Source organism: Protopterus annectens, chromosome 1.part0 (genome assembly GCF_019279795.1).
Source record: "Protopterus annectens isolate FY-2018-M chromosome 1.part0, PAN1.0, whole genome shotgun sequence".
In the NCBI taxonomy this organism is placed as follows: domain Eukaryota; kingdom Metazoa; phylum Chordata; order Ceratodontiformes; family Protopteridae; genus Protopterus; species Protopterus annectens.
In genome coordinates, this window is record NC_056725.1 from 610982989 (window position 1) to 611008617 (window position 25629).

At 41.4% G+C, this 25629-nt stretch overlaps 1 protein-coding gene across 3 annotated transcripts in view; it reads right to left on the bottom strand.

Moving 5' to 3' along the window:
• Positions 1-25629, bottom strand: part of UTP25 (UTP25 small subunit processor component) — a 1083612-nt gene that overhangs the window by 49471 nt on the left and 1008512 nt on the right. For all 3 annotated transcript variants that reach the window (XM_044061823.1, XM_044061814.1, XM_044061805.1), the window contains exon 11: positions 2011-2256. In XM_044061823.1, coding sequence (XP_043917758.1) covers positions 2011-2256 — 246 coding nt within the window. The remainder of the gene's footprint in view (positions 1-2010; positions 2257-25629) is intronic.

Sequence of the window (25629 nt, forward strand, 5' to 3'; positions counted from 1 at the left end):
ACATTTCCACATTATTTTAAGGGCATGATCACACAGATGTACATTTCGAACCACACTCTGAGCTCCAATGGATCTTTTGAACAAAAATGTTGGCTTTTCTTGTGATAAAGCTGGTCACTCTGCCAGCCTTCCCCACCCTCCACCCAGTCCCAAGCCTTCCTCCACTATCACTTATGCAACCAGTTGTTATACTGCCTGCCTTCCATAAAATGCTGACACAGTTAACACTTCTGAGAATGCTCTACTTCTCCAGTGCTAAACTCTCTCCCCTCCCCCTTGCTTCACTTCCAAACACATCATTACCTCACCTACTTGCAACCATTCCAATTCCAGTTGGAGCAGCCCAGCCATCCTCTACATCCCTAACTGCTGCCTACTTCCCTGTGCTGCATGTGCTCCCTTTCCTGTGTCTTTTGTACTCTTCAATCGAGTCTGCCAAACTGATGCCCTTCTCTGGCATCCTCTCCTCTCAGTCCCTTCTTCCTCCTGTTGACCTTCTCTCCTCTCACCATGCTCTACAACACTCATCAAAATATCATTACTTTCCTGTCACCTTACCCCTCTGCCACAAATCTGTTCTTTAACCCTATGACCCCAACACCCCTATCAAATCATCTACAAATGGCACACATTCTCTTCCTAGATTATATCTAGCTGCATCCCAACTACCTCAAAACTGCTGACCTACCACCCCAACTATAGCTCTCTAATATCCCCCAAGTCTATCTGTTATATCAAAATGACCCTCCTTCCTCCTCTTGTAGCTGTTTGTTCCTGCCAACGTCCGTCTTGCTCTTACACCACTGTCCTTGCCTTCATGGCCACCAACTAGCTCTACTTTCTCTGCAATGTTCACCACTGCTGTCTGCACCTGTCTCTCTATCATGGCTTAATAATCCTTGTTATCTCTATCCTTGCAACTCTACACACATTTGCCTTCCTTCCATATGGATCCATCATCCTTATCTGCTGTCCAAGTTGCCTTTGCTTCTTTGATTACCTCTGCCTATGGCCTCTTACCCTGTGACTGACCCACTTTGCCATCCACGACTGTTTTTTATTCTCCAGTTGCCCCCCTTCTGTCTTTTCTCCTCTGATCTCCTGTTGTCCCCTCCTCTCTTCCCTTTCTCCTCTGATCTCCTGTTGCCTGCTCTTCTCTACCCTTTCTCTTCTGACTAGCAAATCCACTACCATTTCTAGCACTCATATTCCTTCTTGACACTCTCCTGTTCTCTTTCAGGCCTACATCCCCGGTCACCCCAACTCCCAGGCTCATAACAAGGCACAATAGCCACTCCTCACCTCCAGCTTATACTGCTCACTTTCTTCTGCCTTATCCTGTTTCCCATCTTGAAATGCAGCAGACTAAAAGAGGCTACCACAGGCAATCAGCAGTACTACAGGCAAGCAAGCAAGCAACATATAGACACTGTGTATCTTACTGCCTATCATATGTAGAAATTATCAGTGCTAAAAAAACTCTTAAAATAATCCAGGGCACAGCTGCTTCTTTTCTGACTCTGAAATGGAAACACAACTTAATGGATATACCCGAGTTACCATAGTCTTGCTACACTCGCACCTTGCACTTGACTGAGCCTTAGACACTACAGCATAGGGTAGTAGTCAACTGTCAGGAGATGAATTTACACTAAATAAGCTACCAAGAATCAGATACTCATTCTTTAAAGCTACTACAACAAAGAAAATATTTTAAATATAATATTCACTAACATCTCTGCCTGCCAGCCCTTTCACACACAATTAAAGCAAGGCAGATAGAATCTTCTGCATTTTAAAGTATACAAACTAAGTTACTGAAAGCCTGAAATAACCTTTCTTTAGTGATATATTTAACAAGCAGAATGTACTGTAACCAATATCTTACTCTTTGCTGATGCTGCAGTTTCGTACAAAAAGAAGGAAAAACTTGTGAAACAGAGAATAAGTTATCTATCAACAGTTTAATACCACTTATGTGGTCAGATATTACTGGAAAATGTACCTCACCTTCTGTAAAAGTGGAAGCGCTCAGTAAAAAGAAGAAACTGCTTTCTGCCACTAGCAAAGAATTGCCTTGCTCTGGTGACCCCAGACTTCTTTGTGTATTCACATATGCATGTGAAATTCAGCTCCTCACTCTTGAAGTAGTTTCGCAGACGTACATAGTCGAAGTATGAAGGAATGTAAATAAGCGTGTGAGACATGATTGCATCACGATACTGAGGCAGAACTTTGTTGATGAAGAAAGAGAATCTGCAAAACAGAAAGGCAACTGGATTTATCTTTGTATGAAAAAGAGAAGCACTTAGCAGTGGACTAAAATATGCCAAAGGGTTCAACACCCAAATAAATGTTTAACATTAATACAGGTCATGCTGTCGCACTCTATGCAGATGACTTGGTTTCCAACAGGGTACCCTGTGTTGCAAGAGATATAATCTGTGATAATCTAACAGGTAAATGCTAAAACAGGTTTAAGGTAAATGACTTGCTGTCAACTTTAAAAAGACCAACAGTGGGATATTACGCACACCTCCAAAGCTGAATAAAATCCCTCTTAAACAGACTTAATGAAAAGGATATTCTCACTGCAGAATAGATCTCTGCTTTCAGATGTATACACATCTGACAGAATGTCTCCCTTACTTTCAAAAAATATGCTGCCACCTTAATCGAGAAATTTGCAACTCGAATGGGGTTTCAGGTAAAGGCGTGTTCCCACCTTTGCTCGAGTATGAGCACCTTCTGCTTTTTACTGCTTCAGTTGCTATTTATTATTATTTAATTTATTTTAAATTTAATTAGGTGGATGGGTTTGTCCAGGGACAATATGACCTGGGCAACAGGCACAACAAATTAACAGTTTATATTGCTTATGCAGTCAAATGAAACATGTGTAAACTACTAAAAACAAATTTCAAACGATTACAAAATAAGACCTGAATAGATCAATGAGAGACCTAAAAGCTTGCAAATGTAGAAGACTAATCAGCTGTTTGTGTTAACTGTTATATACTATATAGGAGGTAGTTGACAATCAATATTAAATGGCAGAGATAACTTCTAAAATGTTTTCAAAGAAACACTCCTTCCAAGCTAGTTTCCACAAAGAAATATAAAGTCAAACATTCTGCGTCAAGGATTATATAATAGAAGATTTCAGTGCAATGTTTACAGTATAAAACATGGAAATATATAAACAATGTTTACATGCAATTTACAAACCACAGTGTAGCAGAAAGCTAATAGCTATTACATAAGCAAATGAGCTGTACAGGTTGAGCATCGTCCTTCAGAAGATGTATTAAACCAAGGTCCCATCTACCTGAGCTGACAGTGGCTCAAGTGGTAAAAGATCCTAGGACACTTACCGAAAGACTAGGGGAAGTTCTCCAGTATCCTGAGCAAATTTCCCCTAGTCAGTATGAAAACCACTTCAGGTCTCCCCTAAAAAGAAGCCATACCATTGACTTAGTGGGACTAAGCTGGTCAACAAAGGGTAAATAAAAATTAATTTCAGCACCCCACTGTGTGCCACAGCTGTAAACCATCCGAAATGAAAGTTGGACACTTACAGTAATGACAGATCTACAGTTCCATCTTCAACACTTTGAGGCCTAAAACCAACAGGATTTAGATATCTGAAACTCTAACAGGATAGCAGACCTCACCCTCTTATCCACAATACTACGCTAATCAGGACATTATCTCCAGATCTCTGTACACCAATGACATGGTGGAGCAACAACTACTATTAAAGATAACTACAATTTTCCAGTCCCATCAGAAATGAAGCAGGAAGAAGGAAGGCCTGTATGGGGATAGTCTATTCATGAGTCAGAGCTTGCTATAGACTGACACTACAACCACAAAATTATGTACTGGTGTCTTTTAGGCAACTCCTGAGTTAGTAGGCTAATGCCAAATGGAGAAAAGGCCATCATCCAGGCAGCCACAGATTTTTTTTTAATATTGCATTTGCTTTATTCAGTCTCCTACTTACTTTCTAACATATGACTTGTACAATCCTCATGCAAGGTGCACTTTTGATTTAACTTACTCAACAGATTCCATAATGTTAACAACACATTTTATGTGTAAGTCACCTTTTTCAGCAAATCAGGATTTGCAGTAAACTTAATCTCACTATGTCTTTATTTATCAGTTATCATGTGCAGGTTTTTCTTACCCCTAACATTCCTAAATCTTAAGTTGTCAAGTTATATGTAGTAATCAAAATCTTTCCTCTGGTATCTTTAAGGTAGCTCATCTTTACCGTCATTTATAACCATATGCAGCTCTTTCTTGTATCCTTAGATTTCTTTCAAATATTAAAAATAGAAGTTATGTTCTTACCATAACGTTCCATGTTAGTTGTCTTCTTCTCGCCTTCTTCTTGCTGGATGGGTTCGGAGCCGACCTCGGCTCCGACTCGGCCACTCTAAAAGCTCGAGAGTTGGTTCCACCGGCTCGAGGCTCCCCTTATATCCCACAATGCTAGGTGAGAGTTACCTCAGATCTCGTTTGTAAGCTAACCCCAGCTTATAATAGTAACAGAATAACTCTAAACAGAGTCCACCTCTAACAACAGGGAGAAAGAAGGGTGACCTACATCCTGATTCAGGAGATATGCAAACAGCATATGCCTAAGAAAGAGGTGGTAGAAAGAGAGGTCACAATCACAACTCCTCTAGGTCTGTCCAGGCCAGGGGGAAGGAGGGTGGGACGCAAGAAGAAGGCGAGAAGTAGACAACTAACATGGAACGTTATGGTAAGAACATAACTTCTATATGTTAAGTTGTCTATCTCGCCTTCATTCTTGCTGGATGGGACCGTCCCTAGCACCTTGTCCCGGGTGGCCTAACGGAACAGACTCCTGAGAACAGTGGAACCAAAGTTAGCTCTATGCCTAGAAGCTAAATCCAACTTATAATGAGAAATGAAAGTGTGAGGAGTAGCCCAAGTAGCCGCTGCACAAATGGTGTCAATAGGCAGTCTGTCTTGGAAGGCTAAGGAAGTAGCAAAGCTCTGGTAGAATGGGCCTTAGGTTTATTAGGCAGCTTTTGGTGTCTAATCTCATAAACAAGGGTAATCAGAGATGTAAGCCATCTAGATAATGATACCTTTGAAACTGAAAGTCCCTTTCTGTCTTCTGCATAGGAGATAAACAGTTGGTCAGATTTTCTGAATTGTTTTGTTCTATCCAAATAGTACCTCAACTGACGATGAACATCTAGCCAGTGTAATTTTGTTCAGACCTATTGGAATATTCTGGAAAAAAGACAGGGAGGTCAATGCTTTGATTTAGATTTGACATCGAGACTACCTTAGGCAAAAAGGACGGGTTGGTTCGTAAGGATACCCTGTCCTTATGGAACAATAGATAAGGAGGTCGACAGCTGAGTGCATGAAGTTCTGAGACTCTTCTAGCTGAAGTAATAGCTACCAGAAAGAGAGTCTTCCATGATAGCAATTTTAAAGAACAGGAGGCTGCAGGTTCGAAAGGGGGTAGAATCAAAGAAGTAAGAACTAAATTTAGGTCCCAAGGAGAAGGAGGATTTCTTATAGGAGGGTCTGAGAAGAAAAACTCCTTTCAAAAAGGCTTTGCAAAGCTTGTGGGACATTAAGGCAGACTCAGAAATACCCACATGAAAGTTAGAGATAGCTGCCAATTGAACTTTAAGAGTAGAAGGGGATGAACCTGCATGGAAGAGTTCAGCTAGAAAATCAAGGACTATTTGGATGGAAGCAGTGAAAGGATCTATGTCCCTTCCTTGAGCCCAATATGTGAAACGTTTCCACTTACTCAAATAAATCTTCCTAGTGGAAGATTTATGGAAAGCTATCAAAATATCTCGAACAGAGTGAGATAATTGAGGAAGCCTGGCTAAGGTTGGAACTGGAGGAACCAAGCAGTGAGGTTCAGAGAGGGGAGGGAGCGATGTAACTGACCCGATTGATGGATCAAAAGGTCTGGAACTAGGTCCAGATGCCAAGGTCGCTCCAGTAGAAATTGATGTAGAAAGGGGAACCACACCTGTCAAGGCCAGTAAGGAGCAATGAGGATCAACGAGGCCTTCTGAGCGATAGCTTTCTGAATCACTTGAGAGATTAGTGGGAAGGGAGGAAATGCATACAGAAGTCCCTGGGGCCAAACTTGGACTAGAGCGTCTCTGCTGGGTTGGCCTGGTAAAGGGAATAGGGTGAAATAATGTCTGCACTTGCTGTTTTGGGGAGTAGCAAAAAGATAGCAGCAAGGCTGACCCCACTTGAGAAAAATCTCTCTCACAACAGAGTCTTTCAGAGACCACTCGTGAGGCATGTGGATAGCTCTGCTCAATTTGTCCGCTATTTGATTGGACTTCCCGGGGATATGCGTTGCTATCAGAAAACGCTGAGAAGAAATCGCCCATTGCCACAATCTGAGTGCTTCTCGACACAGGGGGTAGGACCTGGTTCCGCCTTGTTTGTTGATGTACCACACTACAGACATATTGTCTGTCTGGATTGCAATCGTTCCCAAGGGAGAGAGTCTTGAAGGGCTTGCAACGCTAAAAGCACTGCTCTCATCTCCAGAACATTTATGTGCAAGTGGCATTAGATCTGGTTGCCATGTGCCCTGGACCGTCCTGCCCTGATAATGCCCCCCACCCGATCAGGGAGGCGTCCGTTGTCAGAGTAGCAACCGGAGGAGAGGAACAAAGGGTCTTCCCAACCAGAGCTGAGGGAAGACATCCACCACATGAGATGATTTCTGCACTGCGTGATCATAATGGTGTGGGACATTGGAAGTTGCTGGTATGACCATTGTGTAAAGAGCATCCATTGAAGGATTCGCATGTGGAATCTGGCTAATGGAAGCAGAGGTATGGCAGCTGCCATAATTCCCAACACTTTCAGAACTAACCTGGCTTTGATTCTGTTGTTGTTGAAAAGGAGTGAGACCAGTCTGTGTATGTCTGTTATTCTCTGATCTGTTAGCCTCGCAGACATGTCTACTGTGTCTAGATTTAAGCCTATGAAGGTAATAGTACGACAAGGCGACAAAACAGACTTTTCGCAACTTATTGAAATGCCTAACTTTTGACAAATGCGAAAAGTGTAATCCCTGGCCATCAGAAGGAGATGCTTGGTGGGAGCTGTGAGGAGCCAGTCGTCCAAATATGGAAACACCTGGAATCCTTGTCGTCTCAGGTGAGAAGCTACCACTGCCATGCATTTGGTAAACACCGGGGCAGTGGTGAGACCAAAGGGCAGGGCCCTGAATTGAAAATGACTGGTTCCCAGCCTGAAGCGGAGGAATCTTCTGGAGCATCTGTTCATTTTATGTGATAGTACGCATCCTGAAGGTCTATAGAGCACATCCAGTTTCCTTTTGCCAATAGGGGAAGGATGGACTGCAGCGTGACCATCCGAAATCTTGTTGTCTTGACTGATCTGTTCAAGATACTGAGATCCAAAATTGGTCTCCAGTCCCTGTTTTCTTTGGAACTAAAAGAACCTTGAGTAGATTCCGGATCCTTGCTGGTCTGCTGGAACTGGCTGAATTGCTCTTTTGCAAGCAGTTTTGAAATTTCCAAAACCGCTAGATCCCTTTGTGCGGTGGAACATCTGGAAGGGATTTTTTGATTGTTTCGAATGCGAAGAAAGGGGATAGAATAGCCTTCGAAATGACGGACTGTACCCATTTGTCTTGAGTCAGGGATAGCCAGGCTTTTGGGTACAGTGACAACCTTCCCCGACTGCCTCCGAAGGTGGGCAGCCGGGCAACACCTCAGGGATGCTGAAAAGGCTTATCAGAGAAGGCTTCTCGATTGCCCTGGTTCTGCGGAGCCCCTGCCTCGAGGCGGCGTCTACCATTGTTATTCCGCCTCTGCCTCTGGCGGAGTAACGACTTTGTCGTCAGGCGAAGTCCCTTGATTTTGTTTACGGAACCACATTTTCCCACTTTTCTGGCCTTTGGGGTAAGGCCTAGAAGGAGTAGAAAACGGACTCAGGCGGCAGAAAGAGTCTTGCCATCAGTCTCGCACCTAGTCAAGGTTTCTTTCACTTGAGGACCAAAGAGAGATGATCCATCAAACGGGGAGTTAGTGAAAGACGTCTTGAAGGGGTCCACAAAATTGCATAGCCGCATCCAGGCATGCCTACGTAAGGCCACACCTGTCCCTGCGGCCCTACTCGCTCCATCAGCCGCATAAGAAAGGAGGCATGGAGGAGTTGGCTATGGAGTTAAGGGTAGCCAGCTGAGTGTTCATTTTATCTTGAAAACCCGCAGCTGTAGGATCCTTCAAGATGTCACTTGCTTCTTTAATCAAGTCCCTTTGAAGACGAGTGAAATGGCACAGGTAGTTCAGCGAACGCATAGTAAATGTCACTGACGAAAACATCCGCTTCCCGTATCTGTCCATGGACCTAGATTCCTTGTTAGGTGGATGGACAGGTACTGAAGGATCAGCTAGTTCCTTCTTAGTGGCAGCAGCTACCACCATAGCATCCACAGAAACTCCTTTTGTCAAGAACTGCTTGTCTGCTGGTGCCGTTATGAATTTGGAGGGTCTCCTGGGAGTGGGGTCCACTGAATCAGGAGCCGTACATGCCTTTAGCAACCACCTGCATGAGGGGGTCAAGGGGAGACACCCAGGAGGTGGAAGGGCGAGAGCCAAGCGCCTCAAGATATACAGATTCATCCTCCGAAGGGTTAAGGGCTGGCCAATTTCCCTCTGCTTCAGGATCTCTAGAATGTCTGCAAAGAGACATCTTCAGAAGGGGAGCAGGGGAACCCTCGGAATCATCTAAATCTGTGTCAGATGTGATGGACTCAGGTGAGTCAATGTGTTTCCTCTTACACTTCCTCTTCGAGGGGCTCTTCTGCAAAATCAGGAGAGGCCTCGGAAGAGGATGAAATCCCACAGGGGTTCCTGAGGAGCTGGCTCTCTGCGGTCCGGGATGAGGGAGTGAGTCGACTTGACCTGAGGCACCGTGAGGGAGGCGGGCGGTGCCGACTGTGGAGTAGAGCCAGGCTCTAACACACTCCGCATGACCTCGAGCACCCCTGTCAGGCAAAGCCAGAGGTCCCGCTCCGAAGCTGAAAACCTCCCTCGGCACCGACAGTGATGGCTCGAGGCCGATGTCGGAGCCGAACTCACCAGCGCCCGAAGCTCCGAGAGGAAGAGCGGGTCGGACAAGGGTCGATGCCACTCACCCCTCGGAGCCGGCGATGGAAGTCCGGCCGAGATTCTTCCAAGGAAGAAATCGGAGCCGGCGATGGAGCCGAAGACAATTGTATCGGCTCCGGCTACCACAGTCTCGGTTCCGACCACGACCCGGCTCCGAGCTCAGCGAGTCGGAGGAGGAATATAGATGGACAGGGGCAGGCATCGACTGATGAGTCGGGCTCTGAAGCATCTGGGCCAGTGCCTCGGACTTAAGAAGTCGACTCACTACCCTCTGAAGGTCATGATCCGACAGCCTCGATGACCTAGAGGAATGAGATTTATGGCTCCGTTCAGACAGCAGGGGAGATCCTGGAGCCGAATGAACGGAGCCAAGGGATGGTGACCTGGACCTCTTCTTCGATGTCGGCTCCGAAGATCTGGTCGGAGCCGACACGGGAATCTCTATTACCTCGGCTCCAGCCGGAGCCGAGGGAACCACAGAAACTGTGGACTGAGACTCATCGGCTCCAGCCGGAGGCGATGTAAGCGGAGGTTTAGAAGCCTTAGGTCTCGGCTCAGTTGCTGGAGCCGAAGACCTAGAAGCCTTGGAGGGCTTCCCTGAAGAGACAGTAAGGGAATCCTCAGGCTTGAGTAAACCTCTCAAAATTAATTTATTTTTCCTTTCCTGCAGGACCCTGGGACTGAAGCCATGGCAAACAGCACAGGAGTCCTGCAGGTGCAAAGGCCCCAGGCAGTAGACACAAGAAGTGTGACCGTCTGTCAGAGACATTTTCTGACAGCACGCATCACACTTCTTGAAGCCTGAGACCTTTGATTCTTTAGACATCCCAAAAGTGCAATCACACACACAGTCAAAAACACACTGATTACACCCTGTCTAGTTTTAGCTTAAAATAAAACAACTGACTAAGTTTTAAATTAAGAAAATAACACACACACCCACTAGGAAGGAAGAAGGCCAGAAGGCCGAGGGAAGAACTTAAAGTTCTTGTGGGAAAAACAGGAATTTTTAGAAAAAGGGGCAAGAATTCCTCTAAACTAAGGGAAATAAGTATAAAATTTAAAATTAAAGGGGTTTAATTACACTAACTTTACAAGAAAGTCACTTACCAAGAACCGGTAGAAAACCAACACCTCGATCGCTGTAGCGGCAAACGAGATCTGAGGTAACTCTCGCCTAGCATTGTGGGATATAAGGGGAGCCTCGAGCCGGTGGAACCAACTCTCGAGCTTTTAGAGTGGCCGAGTCGGAGCCGAGGTCGGCTCCGAACCCATCCAGCAAGAATGAAGGCGAGATAGACAACTTAACATCTGTTATTCACTGTCACCTGATCCCATAACAGCTATTTATTTTGACTCTTTTTCACAGTCTTTCCATAGATTTTTGATAGCTCTCCATTTTTTAATTTCCTCCATTATTTCTCGACCCCCCCCCATTCAGGACCATGTCTCTTTTTTACACTTATGTGTGATGGATTTCATTCCTATCTGTATGAACCTGGAATGTTTGAATGCTGGCTCCCAGTTTAGCATCATTAGGTCTTGTATGATAGAGAAACTCAAGTTTGTGAGTTTTCTCATGAAATCTTGTACATCTTTCTAAGGCTATATAACTTCTTACAACTCCATTACATATGCCCCCATGTCCATTTCTCCCTTTCATTGAAGGCACAACGTTCCCCATTCAACTGGATGACATTTTCTGCAGTCTATCTGGAGTACAGGCATCTCCATGTGAAAAGCCTAAACTTCCTTGATTTTGTAGCATACTTCGGAGCCAAGCAGACCTCCCTCCACTGTTCCCTTGTACTTTGCTTCACTGGTCCAGTATTCCAACTCTGTTACTGTTAGTCTTCCTGTCCTTTACAGTTGTCTATCAAAGCCTTATATGCTCTTAAAATGATTTTTTCCTAAATGTGCCTTCTGCTCTGGCCTCGTCAGCATTTTTACCCATCCAGGGATCTCTTGTCTCATTAAACTTTGGCCATACGTATGTTTAAAGTCAGTTATTTGTCCCACATAAGCTAAATGGAATATTTCAGCTAATTCAAATTTCATCCTTTCTTGTTCTCTGTGTAGGGTAGACGTTTGAGGCCCTGGATTCTCCAGGTGAGGAACCTCTGTGGTCTTGCCAGCTGCTGCATGTGCTTTGTGAGGTACATGCTGAAAGGGGCATTGTACTCAATAATAGGTCTTATAAGGGAAAAATACAGCGCTTAAAGTTACCATCTATTGGTAGCAGCGATTAATATCTGGGTCCACCTTTAAATGTTTACCTCTCTTAGCTGTGGGTTCCTCATCATCTTTTTGCACTTTTTATGTCAATCCCAACTGGTACCAGTTGGACTATTTGCTTAGTTTTCCTTTCACCTTCACTATGTCCTTCATTAAATTTTCCAAATAATATCCCACAAACCTATCCTCATCTCTTATTAACAGCTGTGTCCATTGACAAACCTTGTGTTTTAATTTATTTCTTCTCTCTATTTTAATCCCCTACCATTTGTTAATATTTGGAAGTGTATTTTTCATTTACAGTAGATAAATTAATCTGATCTGTGTTGCTTGAAAACAGACTTTCAAATCCGGCATCCACTGGCCTTTGACGGGAAGAATTATATTTTCCCAGTTTAGTCTAGTTTTTGATATCCCTGTTTATTCTAACCAACCTTTCTGTTTCTGGTTTTGCAAAACAGGGTTTCTCTACATATAGTACGAGGGACCAGAAACATCTTTATGGCTTGTATTTTGCTTTCTTTAACCACATTCATCATTTTACCTGTTAATTTGTTGTAGTAGTTTCTGGTTAAATACTTTATCATAGGAAGTTGCTAGGCTATTGGCCCTGAGGTTCTTACAATCCTAGCCAAGAATTTACCTCATGTTCCAACAAGTCAGCACCCTATGCCACTAGCCAGCAGAGAGACAGGTGGAATCCCAGGGGTGTATTTTCTGTTCCCCACACAGTTATCCAGGTTGCGCTTAAAAGGGTTAATGATGTACTCTGCTTGATGTGGAGAGGGTGTCTATTCCACAAAAGGGGGAGTCTCTGGGATACAAATCTGTCCACCACCAAGTCCTATAGATGTCACAGATCAGGCTGAGGTTGCAAGTGCGGGTTACTTGAGTGGAGCTTGACTTGCGGATATGCAGCAGTCCCATCAGGGTGGGGTCTGAGATTGCTTTGTATGCCAGACAGAGGGAGATTGAGTAGAGGGACAGGGCCTTTGGCCTATATGTGTAGGGTAGATGTTTGAGACCCTGGATTCTCCTGGTGAGGAACCTCTGTGGCCTCACCAGCTGCTGCATGTGCTTTGTGAGGTGCATGCCGAAAGGGACATTGTACTCAATAATGGGTCTTATAAGGGAAGAATACAGGGATGTTATGACCACCTTGTCCCTGGATGAGATACCCTTACTAATGAGATGGGCCATGTAGAAAGCTTTCCATACAATGGAGGCAATACGGTGGACAAAAGTCAGTTTATTATCAACCTGGGTGCCCAAGTCCCTCACAACTGATTATGTACTTAGAACCTTATTATCAATGTGATAATTTGTGGGGACATTACTCTCCCCAAAGGGGTGATGATGCATTTTTTGGCATTCAGTTTGAGGCTATGTTTCTGGCACTAGTCATCTGTTTGGGTGAGACCCTCTTGGAGGATTGTCAAGATCACTAGGGAAATTAATGACACACCCTGCTTGCAGTCATCTGCCAACTTGGTCAGCCATATCCCACTGGTTTTGGCCTGCACCTCAGCAAAGTATATCCCAAACAGTAGAGGCCCCAAGACCAATTCCTGGGGTACACCGCTCATTACGGGTCTACTGCTTGAGGTGGCTTCCCTATTTTGACTAGGTGGGTTCTATCAGTGAGCCCGTTTGCTACCCACCTGATAGCACATGGATTGATGCCTAGATGAGAGAGTTTATCTATTATACCTGAGTAGGGATAGTATTGAAGGCTTTGACCATGTCAAGGTAGGTGGTGTGGACCATCTTCCCCTAGTCCATGGCCTTGGTGACTGTCTCAAAGAAGTTGACCAAATTTAACAGGCATGACCACCCCTTGATGAAAGCAAACTGTGTGGGACTGAGTGTCTGGAGGTTGCCAATGTCCTTGTTAATGAGGTCCATGATAATCCGCTTAATGGCCTTGAAGATCAGGGTAGTTAGGCTAATGGGTCTATAATTTCCTGGATCGGTGGATGCTCCAGCTCTGTGCAAAGGGATGACAGTGGCTGTCCTCCACTTGGCTGGGACAAAGCCAGTACTCATGATTTGGTTAAACAGGATGTCTAATGGTGCTGCACGTTTCTGCCTGAGTTCATGTAGGATGCAGCCTGGATGTTATCAGGTCCCATGGAGGCTGTATTTTTTGCCTTTGAGAGGGCAGTGATGACTTGCTCCCTAGAGATAAGGGCAGGGGGCAGGTACTGGGGATGTCCTGTTTCACTGTTGGGGGGACAGAGGGGTGAAGTTTTCACTGAACCTGTCTGCCAGCAGGTTGGCTATATCTACAGCATTTGTGTATGTGGTGTCTTTTACCACCAGTTCTGAGCAGATCTGGGTGCTTCCCTTGAGACTGCGGACATATGTGAAGAAGGCCTTATGATTGTTTTTAGTAGATGTGGCCAGTTTGGACTCAAAGTTTGCTTTGGAGGATTTCACTAGTGTTCTTATTTGCTTGTTCAGGCTAAAAAGAGATTGCTTCCTATTAGGCACCTGCTCTTTCTTGGTCCTGGACAGCAATTTTTTTCCTTTTATTATAGAGTTTATTTTTATTTATTTATTTATTTATTTAACATTTGTTGACCGGGAATGTCCGACTAGGTTCCACAGATCCTGTTTTCAGTGGAGGCCCGGGGAGAAATGCTCCAGAAGCATGTCTTTAGAATGTGGGAGGAAACCGGAGGACCCGGAGGAAACCCACACGAACGCAGGGAGAACATGCAAACTCCACACAGAAGGCACACCAGCCGAGAATCGAACCAGAGAACCTCTTGCTGTGAGGCGACAGCATTAACCGCTGCACCACTGTGCCGCCCACCACTCAGTTTATTTACTGCAGATGTCCAACAGACAGGTTTACTCTTTCTTGAGGAGGAGGATTTCATCCTGTCAGGTATTCCTGATTCCCTTCAGCTATACAAATGCTCATATAGTACTTTAGTGCAGGTTTAGACATATGCGCCAGTTCCTATGGAGGGGGGAGGGGGCTGTAAAGCTGTTTATACCTTCCCTCTGGAGGTTGTAATCAGCTTTGGAGAATTTTTTTTGTTTGACCCTAGCTGGGGAGATGGTGACATCGAAAGTGACCGCTTTGGGGTCGGTTCTTACCAGGGATGATAACACTGGTTGCTGCAGTGGTTACTCATGATGAAGTCCTTTGTTACACTCGGATGAAAGCACTTAATTTTTTGTAAATAAAAGTTGTTGGTTTTAGCGGTGCGGCATCTGCTGACTTCTTGTATTGGTTTTATTGTGTTTTACTCATGTTGGTTAATACCAAGTCCAAGATATTTTTACCTCTTCTGGGGGTGTTGACCAACTGGTCCAAGGCATCCGCACTGACAAAAATCAAGGAATCTCTGGGCATTTGTGTTTTGGTATGAATATTTCTTCCAGTCTATGGTTGGATAGTTAAAGTCGCCCAGGATCAGGGTAAAGGTTTGAATCTTGAGAGATTTGAAGAGGTCCGATAGATGGACCGGCATCTCGAGTCAAAGTTGGACGCCTACAGCTACCTTTGATTTGAAAAGGGGTCTTGTCATTTGTTAACTGCACTTTTAGGTATAACTTTTCCTGGGTTTCAGCAATGCAAGATACAGACAGTTGTTTTGTATTTCCTCCTGGAATGCAAGATACAGACAGTTGTTTTGTATTTCCTCCTGGGCTATGTGCCAGGCTCCACAGGCAGAAATCTGTATGCTCCCACAACCCAGCCCTGAGCTACTCATACACACTCCCCTTCACCTGCCAAGTGAAGACACTGTACAATGTACAGCATAATGGGCATGAGGTCAGACTGCCACTGTCTGAGTCACTGGATTTGACCAGTCATGCTGGGTCTAGGATGTCACCCCCCCCAGATGGGCAAAGTGGTATGTCACACTCTCCCACCCTCATTTGTTGGTTCCCCCAAATCTTGGATCACTAGTTGAGACCAGGTTAAATGGGTCACAAGGAGGGCTTTATCCTTCTGCATCAAGGGGCCAGTACAATATTTTATAATTTTCTAGACATACTGGATGCTAAACACATTGTTCAAATGCTGTTAATCCTTCAAAAGCTTGGGTTCTGAAGCTCCATATTATGGTATTTCTTGATTCTGAGCTCTGGTTGTTAGAATATATACACAAGACATGCATTTTTCCAGTTTAGTCTCCTGTAACTGATAACCAAGCTTTCCAAGTTGACAAATGCCCTTTGCATTCAGTCCCATGAGTAACTGCAATCACAACTACTCTTTTTGGTCTTCCTTCATGTAAAATAAAGTTGCTATTACCAAAAAAATAGGTAGGCCACAAAGGGCAGTCAAAATACCATGTACTGTCGATCAAAGGGGCTACCACTGCCACGGTTATCACTGTTAGCAAATTTAACACCAGCAGCATAAACCACAATACGACCAGGCAAGATTAGAGTGAGCACATCCAAACCCAGGAATCAAAATTAAAAATTCATCAGGAAGTCCAAATTTGTCAAACTTGTAAGCAGATGCCATAAAACAGAATTTAATAAGTAGCAAATTGTCATCAAAGGGCAGTTAAGCTTCCAAGCTTTCTCTATACTCAAAGCTTCATTATGGAACGCATAAACCAAATTAATGCAATCAATTAACAACATTTAATGCAAATAAAACTGACATAGGCAATTATTTTTAAATAACTGTTCTGCATCAAATAATGCCTTAGTGCTAAATATTCAGAAAGTTCAGGTTCTTTATACCCATTCAAACAGCATTCCCAAACCTAGAAGGGTCCACCTTACTTCCAGCTGTTTCTCCCTTGGAGAATGTTATCGTAAGCCTTTGCTGAAAATTCCTTTTAACAACAGGATCACACAATACCATATGATTTAAAACAAGAACATTTACAGGGACTACCTTCCTGGAAGTGATGCTCACTTTAAAAAGACTGAAGGTACAGGAAATGTTAAAGGTAAAGTGAGATGCATTTCTAAATACAGTGCTTTAAGAACTAATTGACTGAATGAGAAATTAATTTGCCATGTTTTTAAACACTTATTTAGGTGTTTATAATGTCTTTTTCTGCTAAGAATGTAATTCTTTCACAGTTATGACCCTTTTAATTATTAAATTGTTAGCTGGGTTTGGTAATTAATGAATTAATAATCAGGCTATTAAATGATGCTGAAATTGATTGAATTTCTGGATTAAGCCTTCTTGAACTTGGAAATTGACTCTGGTGTATTTAGCACCTACGTTTTAGAATTTCCTACCAGTGCGCACAGAAGAAATTACAGTGTGAAACACCTTCAAAGCTGATAAAAAGACACTCCTGAGCAATGTTTACAAATGCAAGCATCCATAGTAAATGTATTCCCAAGTTCAACAGAGATTTACCTTCCTAAACTGACACTACAACAAATGCAAAGTAAATGAAATAACAGAACTATTAAAAATGCAAATGTCATCTTTAATGGTTCATTCACTTATTTCTCATACCTGTATTATCCATCCTAATAGAAGGGAAATGGAGCTTATCCCAGCAAGCAGCAATATACTTTATTTAGCAGAGATGTATGCACAGATTATCTGTATATTACATCTATAACTGTAACATGATTTCTAATGTGTGTATTTTTTTCCTTCTTCACGTTTTATGTTTGTAACTAACTGTTAATGCATGTAATGCTATTTTTCAAGCTTATATTTAAACTTTGACAAACATAACTATAAAGCATTACCATATTTTATGCACTTCTGCATATGTGCTAGTCAGTAGTGCATCACCTTGGGCCTCCCCTTTAAAACAGCCAATTACTACTGCAAGCTGGGCTTCAGAAAACATTTACCTATTTATTTCAATTTGTTTCAAGATCATATAACGTGCATAAGACAGACAGTGACAACATCTCTGATTGTTGTCAGCTATAAAATATCTCAACACTTCATTTAGAAGGCATATTTACTGTCATTCGATTGATTAATGGCCTGTGGCCTTAACATATTCCTTAAAAAAATTAATTTATGAACTGGATCTGCTAACAGCTATCCAAAAGCAGGGCTCAGATGCGTATCTTTCAATTTTCTGCTCAAGAATTCAGGACAAAGCCAAATATATTTGGCGGGACAAAGACCCCAAAATCAGGGATGATTTTAAATATTACTTTAATTCACTTAAAAAGTTAATTGAACAGCAGCATGCATTTTTTGAATAATAAATACAAAACTCAGTACTGCATTATTAGCTGACTGTAGTCCTGAGTGACTTACAAAAACATCAAAAGGTTTATGAGGAACAGGGCACACATTTGAGGGAAAAGCAGAAATATTCTGCAAAACTGTGTACAGTTAGAAGAGATATGTTAAGAGGAGCATCTGACAAACTGTCCTATAGTCTTCAAAACTGCCTTAAGGAAACTGTATTTCACAGATATGGCTGTCGGGATCTGCAACACACTGACGCATGTAATAATTTATTTATGTTACTTTATTATTTATCCTCTTGTTGACTAGGTTAGTTCCACTAGGCTTGTGGCAACTTTTCAGGGGAGGCCTGAGGTGGCATTTATGCTTCTATGGGAAATTTTGGCCAGGGCATCTTGGAACTTCCTCTACTCTTTTCAATAGGTGGTGTGGGATCTTTTACATCCATCTCAGCTACCCACCAACTCCAGCAGATGGGACCTTGGTTTAATGTCTCTTCTGAGATACACTCAGAACAGCAGCACCCCCTTATGCTACACTGCAATATCATCTATCGATCTACCTGGTGCAGGAATTTAATCTACAGCTTTTTGCACTAAAGGTGATACCTGTTGACCCACTGACACACACTGTGTCAGTAAATAGTACACATTAGCCAACACAGCAATTCAAGTGTGCCTGGAACATGGAAAATAAGATGGCACAAATCAGAGAAAGGGCAGACATACAGGAGATAAATAAAATATCCAAGCAAATGCAAACACTGCAATATTTAATGTCTTCAGCTATCCAGCATTTTACATGCAGTTCCACTCAGGTACAGGATACGGTGAAGAAACTGTTCTATTAAAGCATACACAATTCAAATCAGATGCTAAAGAAATAGACAATATGTACAAACCTCTAGACTCCTGCAGCAGATTATCACGCACACACAATGCCCGATTCTTAGAACAGCAAAACAGTGGGGGGGGGGGGAAAGGAGCACAAAATCATAACACTTGAATAATCTGTTCTTCCCAGGCTGGTTACAATTCCCATTTCTCAACAAAATCGTCAGCACTATAGACAAATGTTTTATTTATTTATTTTACATTTGTTGACTGGGCTAGTCCGACTGGATACATGTCCATTCCCAGAGGAGGCCCGGGGAGAAAAGTTCCAAACTTACAAACAGATGAAGAAAAGCACGTTACAGTACATGCAGAAACATATTGTATTAACATTCAAGTTACAGTCTCACATTTCAAGCCTATGAAGAATACAGTTTATATTCAGAAATATATACAAATATGTTACAGTTTCTCTTATCAAAACTATAGGTGCAGCTATATACAGAGTATCTGCAAAGATGTTAGTTTCTCTTTTCAAACCTTTTAGTGTAAGAGGTAAATCACTGTGAATGCATAATTGCAGGGATATGGAAGTAGATGAGGCTTTAGTCAGGGTTAGAGGAAGGACATAACCGATGAGTTTTAAAATACTGGGTTAGATTTTTTTTTTGAACTGATTAAGGGAGGGGTTCAGAGTAAGGTCAGATTGGAGCGAATTCCAGGTTTTGCCTACTGAATTTGCAAACAAAGATTCTCCAGATAGGATGCTAGCTTTAACAGACTGAGCCAAAAGCTTTGTAGTGGAACAAAGTGGCCTTGCGTTTTTGTAGGGATGGATAATGTTTTTAAGGAAGGAAATTTTTTCTGGATGGTTAACAACCTTGAATGCTACAGTAAGTTGATTATATTGAATTAGCCTGGGGAATTCTAGCCATCCTAAGAGGTTTAGGTTTTGACAATGGTGTGTCCTGTAGGGAGTTCCTGTAGCAAACCTGGCAATTTGATTGTAGCAGCTAGAGAGTTTGCTGAGACCAGTTTTGTTCAAGTTAGTAAGTATTGGTGAGGCATAGAGTAGAGTTGAAAGCAGATGGGTATGGGCAATGGCAGTCCTAGCTAGAGGGGTGAGAAAAGGTTTGTTTTTGTATAGGGAGCCATGTTTTTTATTAACGGTTTTAATAGTTTGGTTTACGTGCATATCATATTTGAGGTTGTTGTCTATTATAACACCCAGGAGTTTGGTATATATATCTGGCAAGATTATGGTTTCATTGTTAGATGTTATAGTAAACGAAGGTTGAGAGGATTTGCAAGTAGGGGAGAAGAACAATAGCTTTGTTTTATTAGGGTTTAATATTAGCTGTTGATTAGTGATCCAGTTTTCCACTGTATTGGGTTAAACTAAGGAGATCTGTAGGGGTAGAGACTGAGTAAATCAGGGTGGAGTCATCGGCATATTGTGTACAGGCTGCGTCTGGGATTACAGTGTGGAGGTCATTGATAAAGAGGGAGGAAAAAAGGGACCTAATATGGAGCCTTGAGGGACACCAAGGGTAACAGGGAGAAGGGTGGAGAGTTTGTCCTGCCAAAGGATAGCCTGCTGTCTTCCACTAAGATAATAAACTGATAAAGTATGACCAGACTGTATTCCAATAACGAAAAAAGGCTTTAATGGAAGACACAAAAGAAACACAAGCCGTACAAAGTATAAACTGGCAAAACAAATATAATGCTGTTAATATTGTAAAAACTGCTAGCGCTTTCACCCGCAGTATTAAACGGGCTTCATCAGAGTTAATTTGTAACTGTTCTAAACCTGCTTTAAAAATATAAACGTCATGCACACACCCCCAACCCTACCCAATCATAGCCAGCAGATGTAGCTTAATAGAACTTTAACATTGTTGCGAACAACACCATAGCCAACCTGAATAACAGTATTCCTAACCAAAAGACAAACAAATGCTTAGTAACTGTATCAAATATTTTAAAAATCATTGTGAGAACTATAAATATAATATTAAATATTGTCCAATAAAAATAAATATAATATTAAATATTGTCCAATAAAAAATGAACTTACTAAAAATGCCTAGAATATCTAAAATAGATCGTGCATAGACAGTAATTCATATTGTAATATAATAATCATAAAACTATAATGTTGTTCTGTGTATTTAAATACAATAGGACCTCAGTTTCAAAACACTCAAAATGGAAATATGCTCATTAATACGGGGGGGGGGGGGTTTGAGGCGTCTAGTCTAAGTTGCCGAAGACTTTCTTTGACCTCCAAAAGTGTCTTAACATCACCCCCTCTGTCACTATGTGGAACTCTGTCTATCACAAAAAATATAAACTTACTAAAATTTGAACAACCCTGACTATGCATGTACAGAGCATTAGTACTTTTTTTTGTTTTTAATATCTCTAATATGCTCATTTATTCTCAATCTTAATTTTCTAATAGTTTTGCCTACATAAAATGTTGGACAACTTAAACATGTGGCAATGTAAACCAACATTTTTGTGTTACAGTTTACATAACCTGGACACCTGATGGTCTTGTTGAAATTATATATTGCTACATATGGTCTGTTGTTAATAAACTTACACACTGAACAAGCCCCAAATTTGCTCATTTTTGAATTTTTGTATGTGTCAATACTGTGGTCCATTTCCATTATTTCTTTTAAATTTTTTCCACGACTGTATGCAATGGATGGTTTCTTTCCTAATAATCTGATGTTATCATTACTGAGCACACTGTCCCAAGTGTCCATAATGATTAATTTTATTTCATCAGCCATGGAATTATATGGAACTATCAGGGCCCTGTTGATATTATCATTTGTAGGTCCCCTATTAGAATTGCTACCAGTTTTAAGCAACCCACCCATAAGTATCGATTTGAATGTATATTTTCTTTTAGCTACAATTTCAGATCTGATGTTCTGCAAAATTTCACCTGGATATCCCCGCTCACTAAACATACTAACTAAATTCGAAAGTTCCACATCAAACCAAATGTCTTTACTAACCAATCTCGAGAGTCTCACCATTTGTCCTTTAATTATATTCTTTTTTTGGTGAAAAGGGTGACAACTCTCGAAATGCAGAAATGAATTGGAATATGTTTTTTTCCTAAATAAATTGGATTTCATCTGATTATTCTCTTTGTCATATATCAAAAGAATATCTAAATAGTCAAAAGTATCACCATGTATTTTGTGTGTGAACTTTAAAAATGTAGTAGAATGGTTGATGTAATCAATAAATCCATTTATTTTTTCTTCCAACCCACACCAAAAAATCAGTATATTGTCTAGGAAGTGCAAATATAATTTCATATGTTTCATAAATTTAGAAGTAAAAATATATTTTGTTTCCCAGTCTGCCAATACTAAACTGGCATATACTGGTGCACATTTGGCTCCCATCGCGACTCCTGTTGTTTGCTTAAACAATTCACCTTCGAATAAAAGGAAATTGTTATTCAAAACCATATCAACAAGGTCAACTAAAACACTAATTTTGTTTTTATTGAAATTACTGAACCTATTTAGGCTATTGTTGAAAATTTCCAACCCCTGATCGTGTGGAATGATGGAAAACAAATTAATCACATCAATGGTTAACATCACAAATCTTTCACCCATGTCGACCTTCTTAATAAGTTCCAAACAATGCCATGAGTCTCTCAATATGTGTGGAAGTTTGTTCAATACTTCTTTACTGTGGAAATCTACAAAGGAAGCAAGGGGTTCAGTTTTTGAGCCTCTGGCAGACACTATAGGTCGGAATGGTGGATGTATAGGTTACTTGTGTATTTCTGGAATCCCAAAAATGGATGGTATAACTGGAAAATCCACACACAAATATTCATACTCCGTTATTTGTCAATACTTCCCTCCATCCACCACTCGTATAGTTGCCAGTTTTTTCTTAAATAATCTCCTAAACTGGCTTTCACACATTTGTTCGAATAAATGAATATTGGGATTTACTGGTGGAATAAATGTGCTGGACCTCTTAAGTGTAATAAATCTGTCCACATTTAGGCCAACCTCTTTAGAAAAAAATATACCAAGATTGAACTGTCTAGTAAATAATTTTAAACTCATAAGTATTTTCGCCATTCTTTGTTGAGTTTATCTGATTTTATAGTCAAGCCCTTGTTAACAAAAGAATCTGTCTCCTTGAGAATTTTGTCAAATTTAGATTTATATTTGTCAAATAAAAGATCTTTTGTAATGCTGTTGTTAATTAAATCGAGTTCTTTTCTTAAAGTGTCAATTAATCGATTGTTATTATGAATGATTAGTTTAACAAGATCCATACCTGTCCGGTTGAATAAAATGGTCAGCTCCTGATATCCCTCTGAGCCGACCTCGAAACCCATAGGAAGTTTAAATAATCGAAGTCCCTTCGGTACCTGTTGTAATTCCAGCGACTTTTCCAGATATATATTATCCATTTGTAAAGATTTAAATTTCCTCAGTTTCGACTCGAAGGTAAGTAACTGGGCTTTGATTGTACAGTCAGAAGCAATAATGTTGGTTTTAGATGTCCCAGGCACCCAGTTAAGAGTCGGCTTAACAACATTCTGTCAAAGCCACTCAAAGAACTTCCTTCAACTGTAGAAGTCTTAGTGTTCTTTTGCGACCCGCTAGGGCCGGCATTGTTTGTAAAACCAGTGTTTGAAATTTCACCGGTATCTCTTCCCGGTGTATCTCGCGCAGAAGTACTTGGAGGCATGTGCAATGTGTACAAAAGGGCTTGTGACTCCGTCAAAATCACTTCTTCTCGTATCTCTTCGCTGGTGTTTGCACCATTCAAGCCCCTGTTCTGTAAAGAATAAATTATCTTCTGAGTTAATTCAACATATTGGTGAATGAGTTTTTCCATGGTGCAACCACTGAGCATTCTTCCGTATAAAGGAGGTGCAGTCGGCAGGTCAACAAGGACTGATACCAATGAAACTGAACACCACAAACTGATAAAGTACGACCGGACTGTATTCCAATAACGAAAAAAGGCTTTAATGGAAGACCCAAAAGAAACACAAGCCATACAAAGTAAAAACTGGCAAAACAAATATAATGCTGTTAATATTGTAAAAACTGCTAAGCGCTTTCACCCGCAATATTAAACGGGCTTCATCAGAGTTAATTTGTAACTGTTCTAAACCTGCTTTAAAAATATAAACGTCATACACACACCCCCAACCCTACCCAATCATAGCCAGCAGATGTAGCTTAATAGAACTTTAACATTGTTGCGAACAACACCATAGCCAACCTTTTAAAGCAGGTTTAGAACAGTTACAAATTAACTCTGATAAAGCCCGTTTAATACTGCGGGTGAAAGCGCTTAGCAGTTTTTACAATATTAACAGCATTATATTTGTTTTGCCAGTTTTTACTTTGTACGGCTTGTGTTTCTTTTGGGTCTTCCATTAAAGCCTTTTTTCGTTATTGGAATACAGTCCGGTCGTACTTTATCAGTTTGTGGTGTTCAGTTTCATTGGTTCCACTAAGATAAGACTGAAACCACTGTATGGCATGGTTGTTTAGGGATACTTTATTTAGGGTAAGTAAGAGTAGCTGGTGGTTAACCATGTTGAAGGCCTTGGAAAGATCGAGAAACAGGGCAGAAGAGAGAAACAGGGCAGAAGATAGTTTGTTGTTGTTATGGTTGGAATTTATAACATTAGAAAAGGAGAGGAGGGTTGAGGTGGTACTGTGCTGTGGTCTAAATCCATGCTGGGAGTTGACCAGATTATGTTGAATAAGGCAGTGTAAGAGTTGTTTATGGATACTTTTCTCCATAATTTTAGCCAGAGGGGAAAGGATAGCTATCGGTCTATAGTTTGACAGCTCAATGGAGCTGCCTCCTTTGTGGAGTAGTATGAGATGTGATATTTTCCAGATAAAGGGGATAGAGGCTTCAGTTAAGGTTCTGTTTATCAAAATATAGACAGGGTATGCTATAACATCAGCAGCTTTTTGCAGGTAGTCTGGAGGGAGGAGGTCAGCTGAAAGGGTGGTTGGTTTGAGTTTTTTAACTTGGGCTCTAATGAGTGAAGTCAGAACTTTTTGGAAGCTAAAGGAGAGAGTGTCACTGGGTTTAGGAGTTTCAGCGTTAGGACAAGTGGGTTTAAGTTTGCTAGCAAGGGCCTGGATGGTTTCTGTAAAGAAACTTTTGAAGGTGTTGGCAATGGAATCTGGCGATACCTGGATTGGGGCTGAGGGGGTTGCCCTGCGTGGAAGAGTTTGTTAATACCTGCCCAGAACATCTGTGGCTTGTTGTGGTGTTTCTTCTGTAGATGGCACAAATATTTTTTTTTTTTGTCTAGTAATATGGATTTTTTGTATCATTCCTATATTGTTGAAATTTATCCCATTCTGCACTACTGAGCTTATTTGGGAATTAATGAATTTAAATTTAAGTTACTGTGTCAGGTATGAATATAAAAAAGGAGCCATTCCATAACAAAAGGTATCAGACGTACTGGCCTGGACATCCTAGGCAAAGATAAAAATCCCCTGACACATGGTACCAGACAGAAGGCAGAGTGAAAATGCTAACTGCACAATTAATGCTCGCCAAAATGTATGTGAAAAGCTCCAATCCAACTTTAGGGTACCAAGACAGACACTTTCTGAATGGGTTATTTACTATGGAGATTATCTGATTATATAAACTACAACCACACAGTTCTAACAATGTATCATGTGGGCAACAATTTATTTTCTTACATTGTTTAGGCAAAAAAGGCACACACACATTCTTCATTTGCTTCAACTATTCACTAAGCAGAATGCTTTTAAGGTGCTCTGAGTGAATCCTAGAAACCCTATTAACTATAAACAAAGAATGGTTGATATTTGGAATATTTGAATCTGATGCCCAAAAGCTGCTTACTGGTACAGTACTGCCTCTATCTACTATCAGAACACAGCAGAAACAATTTCTAAGATGAAGCCATTCTGAAGGTCATGCATTGCTTTTCAATTGCCATGTATCACTATTACTAGTCCTTCACGCTCCTTCCTTGTTGGCAAAAAAAAAAGAAAAGAAAATGGAGAAAAAGCATACATGCTGCTTCTTTTACACTGACCAAGACTGTTTTGGTGATCATCTCTGGCATATTAAACTACAGCAGTACCTTCTTGTTTGCTTTTCTTGTTAATAATTTTTTTTTTATGTTTGCTTGCTT